The 5,266-nt window shown below is 52.6% G+C and overlaps 1 protein-coding gene across 1 annotated transcript in view; it reads left to right on the plus strand.

Moving 5' to 3' along the window:
* The first annotated feature begins 18 nt into the window (after positions 1-18).
* The window catches only part of LOC113490882 (E3 ubiquitin-protein ligase rnf213-alpha-like), a 23,790-nt gene continuing 18,542 nt past the window's right edge, over positions 19-5,266 (plus strand). The window contains exons 1-9 of the mRNA XM_026867493.1: positions 19-78; positions 466-505; positions 785-853; positions 938-1,111; positions 1,499-1,719; positions 2,015-2,277; positions 2,547-2,752; positions 3,092-3,265; positions 4,662-4,870. Coding sequence (XP_026723294.1) covers positions 810-853; positions 938-1,111; positions 1,499-1,719; positions 2,015-2,277; positions 2,547-2,752; positions 3,092-3,265; positions 4,662-4,870 — 1,291 coding nt within the window. The 5' untranslated portion in view covers positions 19-78; positions 466-505; positions 785-809. The remainder of the gene's footprint in view (positions 79-465; positions 506-784; positions 854-937; positions 1,112-1,498; positions 1,720-2,014; positions 2,278-2,546; positions 2,753-3,091; positions 3,266-4,661; positions 4,871-5,266) is intronic.

Genomic DNA, 5,266 nt, shown 5'->3' on the forward strand with positions numbered 1-5,266 from the left:
TTTCTCTCCAGGCGGAGGACCAGGATAACATTAAGAGCGTGGAGACGAATTGGGAGAACCTCAACCGCGCGGGTACCGGTGAGGGCGTTTCCTTGGTGCCGTTGTTTTCTCTGGCGGAGAAATCGCTGCCTGAGTCGTGTCGGTGGAGATAAATTCTGGTTGGGAGGTGGAATGTGTTGGTGACACCACACCCAAAAGCCTCCTGGGTCCCCGGGGGAGGAAGACGCGGTGCCGGTGGCTGCCCTCACCCTGCTGGCCTTGCTGCCCGTCCCTGTCCCCACGGGGCCTGTGCCTGGAGGATGGTGAAGGCCTCACTCTCAGAGCGCATTGGGGTTCTTCTTCCACGAAGACCGTGCCCAAGCCACGAGGAACCCCCCTATTCTCCCTGGTGAACCCGCTTTCTACCTTTTCTTGACTTGGCACCATCTCTGGAGGCGTTAATCGATGGTTTCTCCCCGATTGCAGGTGACGAGGAGATCAGAGAAGTCCAAGGCCCTTCCAGCAGGTTCGTTACATGGAGGGATGTCAACACCAAAGGGTTTGAGGTTGGATCTGTGGACCTGGAGATCCAGCAGCTCCCCAGAGGAAGGGGCTACGGTGGGAGGAGATGGAGCTTGGGCATCGTTAGGTCCCTTTTCCCCCCCAAATCCCACCCCTGGTTGGTGTAGCGAGACCCCCAGGATGTCCTTCCATGTCTTCTTCCCGCACCCAAGCACCGGGCGCTGGCTCCGAGGCATCCGGGTCTTTCCAAAATACCTCGGACTAACCAAGGGGTCTTCAACAGGGCGGGAGATGACAAGGTGGGGGACATGCAATGTCCAGGACCATCGTCCAAGAGCCAAGCACAGTGGATGTGAGTGGGGGAGCCGGCGAAGACGGGGAGGGGGGACGGTGGCGGGAGGCCGCAGTGGGGACCCACCACCTCTTTTTCCACCAGCTGCCAGCCCAGCCCGTATCTCTTCAGTGGACATTACCCTCCACCAGCCATGATGACCCTGGAGTTCGTTGCTGTGCTTTCAGAAAATTATAACCTCGACAAAAAATACAAAATCTGTGTCATCTTCGACCAACAAAACGGCTTCTACGAAGAATTCGCCAACATGGAGAAAAGGTAAAAAAAAAAAAAAAAATTAAAAAAAAAATCAACAAACGACACTGGAATTTAATGCCCGAGGAGGTGTTTCTGCTGCGGTTCTCCAGGCGGAGGGACCTTGCTGCAGGTTCCTACAGAGGTTGGATGTGAACCCCCAAATGGTGGAGCCGTAGCACTCTGGTGGCTCCTCCAGTCTCCCCATTGGTCCATTTTGTCCAGGGCCAAGGTCTTCCAGCCCGGTGCGAGGACGTTGGTTTAATTAGTCCCCTGGGCCATGAAGCCAGCTGTGGAATTTCTCCGTGAGGTTTTGAAGGCCAACGGTGTCTGGTTGGATGAGTCCAAACTTGACCGTTGACCTTGATGGTCAACCCCAAAGCCAACGAGCTCCTTCTCTTCCTCTTCCAGAGACAGAATGATCATGGGCAGCGCCAGGATCACCCTTTCCCGCCTGAGACAAGGACCCATCTTTTATAAATACGCCCTCGTTAACACCTTCAGCCATCAGAGAGAGTTTGAATTGGAGCACGTTTCGTTAGAAAACTCCGACATCCCGGGGACCTTCAAGCGCAGAAAGGCTCAATTCTATCGTGTCCTGAAAATACCCGAAACGGAGATCAAAGCAGATGGTAAACGCTGTTATTTACCCCAAAGTCATGACCGGACACGGTGGTGACGGTCGTAGGCCGGCTCGCCTTTAATCCTGCTTTATCTCAGGAGGTTTTAAGCTGCAGGTTTATTAGCTGCTCCTACAAATGGGCTTTTTAAAATTTGTAATAAAACTCACGGTTGGCACCCAAATCCTGTCTGGAAAATGGGCTGGAGAAGCGCTCAGATGGTTTCGTGCTTTCGAGGCTCAGCCGAGGGTGGTGTCTACTTTTTTTTTTTTTTTTTTTTTTTTTTTTTTTTTTTTTTTCTCTGCAGGAACATGGACCTTCTTTGAACGCATCGAATGCAGTTTCCCCAGCAGCAGCAGCCCCAGCTCGTGGAATCCTTTATCCAAAAAAACGCCCGGGCACAAGATCCAGATGGAATATCTGGAGCACAATTTCTCTGCTCCCACCACCTCCTGGAATTTCCTCGAGGATATGGAGAGGAGACTGGACCGGTACATGGAGAGCATCCACATCCATCTGTGGGACGTCAAGATGAAAGACTTTGTGGTCACTCACGGTTTGGACGAAGCCGTAAGTGTCCGCCGAACCCACCGGACAGGTGGCAAAATGGCGTCCGCCAATTTGGGGGATGGTTTAGACATCGTGGGGTGGGGAAGAGCTTTCCTGGCGCCGTGTATTTAGCACCGAGGACCTTCCTGGATGGACGCGTGGCACCGGGAATAAATAATTTCTCCCTGAGCAGCAGCATCTTCCACCTCTCATCCTCCTCTTGGGCTGTTCTGGGAGAAAAACCCGTGTCCAACGTGGTGAAACATCCTCTCCGTGTTCTTGTTATCCAGATGAGAGAAAATGTCAGCAGCTTCCTCCAAGGAATCACCAAGACGCTGAAGACCAAGGAATCAAAACTCCCTCAGCTCCTCTTTGTCTTTCACATCTCGTTTCGCTATAACATCCCCCTTCCTCCAGCGTCCATCGCCGAGGCTGAAAAACACTTCAAGGCCATTGAGTTTTCTGAAGAAAAATACGAAGAACTGAGAGGAAAAAGGTAATTTGGGTTGGGTCAAACTCCTGGCTTGGAGCAACGACAACTTTAGCGGGCAGGGCCTCAGCTCCATTGTCCCCACATGTGGCTTTGGGCACTGTGCATAATCCCGAGGGGGTCTTTGAGGGGGTGTAAACCTGGGTTGGTGGCTTTGGGCCTCGGGGGAGCCCATCTTGAGACACCTCGAAGCGCATTGGATGTTTCTGATATTGGTTGTCCCCTGGAGGCGTCTCCATCCAAGCTCTGTCCCGCCTTGGCACACGTCTCCCACCGCCATCCCAGAGGTCGGTTATGGGGAGTTTTGACTTTTTTGATCTTTTCTTTTTGCGGGGGGGGGGACAGTAAATACTTTCAGGCTCTGAAGGCAATGTGTCACAACACCATTGATGGTACCTTGTGGATCTGGTTGGTCCCGCTGCTCTACGCCATGAAGGAGAAGGCGGAGGACCCCTTTTCCCTGCACGAACCTCCCTCGGAAGCTTTTCTAAAGCTGCGGTGGGACGAAGACAAGCAACGGTGAGTCCGAAAGGCCGAGGTAGGAGCAGGGTGATGAACTCTCCTGCTCTTCAAAGAGTTTTTCAGTCCGTCCGATCGGCGGCTTCTCAAGGAGCTGCCCCTTCTCCTTGACGGGCCATGTCACCCACCCTGGGGGTGTTGAAGGAGCGTTGGTGGACCTCAAGGAGAGGATGGAGCCGCGCGCTGTGTGGCCTGGGGGCAGTTCTGGGGGGAGAATGGTTGGAAGGGACCTTCCAAGTTCATAGGAGCAGAGAATGGTTTGGGTTGGAAGGGACGTTAAAGATCATCCAGTTCCACCCCCAAGCCACAGGCAGGGAGACCTTCCACTAGACCAGGATCCTCAAAGCCCCGTCTAACCCGACCTTGAACCCTTCCAGTGGTGGGGAAGATGTCCCTGTGCGTGGCAGGGGGGTTGGACTAGATGATCTTTGAAGGGTACTTCCAACCCAACCCATTCTACGATCTTCCACTAGCCCAGGTTACCCAAAACCCCGTCTAACCCAACCTTGAACCCTTCCAGTGATGGGGCACCCACAGCGCCTCTGGGCGACCCCTTCCAGGGTCTCACCACCCTCATCGTACCACGTTTCCTCCTTGAATCCGACCTAAACCCACCCTCCTCCCGTTTATAACCTCCACCCTGGCCCAGGTGCAGAACCTCGCCCTTGACTTTGTTGAACTTCAGGAGGTTGGCGCGAGCTCCCTCCTCCGGCCCCACAAGCTCAACTTGAACTCTGGGTGTTGTCCTAATGACCTTAAAACGGGGGAATTGCCAAAAATTCCTGCTTTGGGGTAGAGTCGCTCGTCGAACCCCAGCGAGTCTTCGGTTCTGCTGCTGATCACGCTGTTTTCCCCATCTGTCTTCCGCAACCTCCTCTCAATGTTCCGTTCAACATTTCTAATTTCTGAGAAGTTCATCTTAAAACCCGTAAAAAAATATTAAACCCAGACGCTTTATCAACCATTTTTTTTAATACCTGTAGCAGTTGAAATATTATAATCAGTTAAAATATTATAATCAGCTTCAACACGACCAAACCAAAGGTTTCAATCTGTCTGTGTTTTAAATGTTTAAATGTTTTAATCTACGGATTAACTAGGCTGGGGCTTTTGGCCAACCACGGGACGAATGAGCAGCGCAGCGTCGTTTTTACGACTGCAGGTTATTTGAACACCTGGGGCCTTACAATAGTTTACTACTTTTTAGTCTCTTCTTCAGAATCACGATGACCATTGGGTTCTTGTTTCTAGGATCTCATTTTATTGGGTTAAAAAGAGGGATTTTCATCCATTTCTTAATGCACCTCTGCGTCTCCCCGCGGCGGTGGCATCTCAACCACCCCCAACGTGCTTCCTGGTCCTCCAAACTCCATCTGATCTCCACCTGCTTCCTTAGGAAAGTCCTGAAGATGATCAGCAACCACAAAATCTTGCTTGGAAGATGCGCGCCGCTGGCGAACAAGGTGTTGGATATGATGGCCCTCAAGAACTTCACCAAAGACCCTTTGTCCGGAATTTGGCTTCCGCCTCAGCTCTTCTTGGAGACGTTGTACGGCCGCCTCCTGTTCCTGAGGGCAAACTCGTCCCAAGGGCCTGTAAGGACTGGTGGGAGACCTTCTTCTGTACTGGTGGGACTGGTGGGGCTGTTTAAACGCGGGTCACGAGGTCTCCTGGGTTCCTACAGAGATTTTTCAGTCGGACCGAAGGACTTAGTTGCGGAAACGCGGGGTTAGAGCTGAATCCCAGGACCAAACACAAGAAAATCCCTTAAATCTTGCCAAAAAACGTTGCGCTTTGGTGTTTAAGTGGGGAAGCTCCTCAGCGGCGGGAGCAGAAACCTCACGTTTGTCCTTGACTGTCTTTTCTGGCGCCTTTTCCAGGAAGATGGTTTCGATGTGGCTTTGGAAAGTGTCGCCACCAGGATGGAGGCCTGGTTCAAGGGGCTGTGAGTTGGGCTTTCCTGAGGGGCTGGAGGGAAACTGGGGGGGGCCTGGGGGGGAT

The sequence above is a fragment of the Athene cunicularia genome, unplaced genomic scaffold, assembly GCF_003259725.1.
Source record: "Athene cunicularia isolate RWA unplaced genomic scaffold, athCun1 SCF_56, whole genome shotgun sequence".
In the NCBI taxonomy this organism is placed as follows: Eukaryota; Metazoa; Chordata; class Aves; order Strigiformes; family Strigidae; genus Athene; species Athene cunicularia.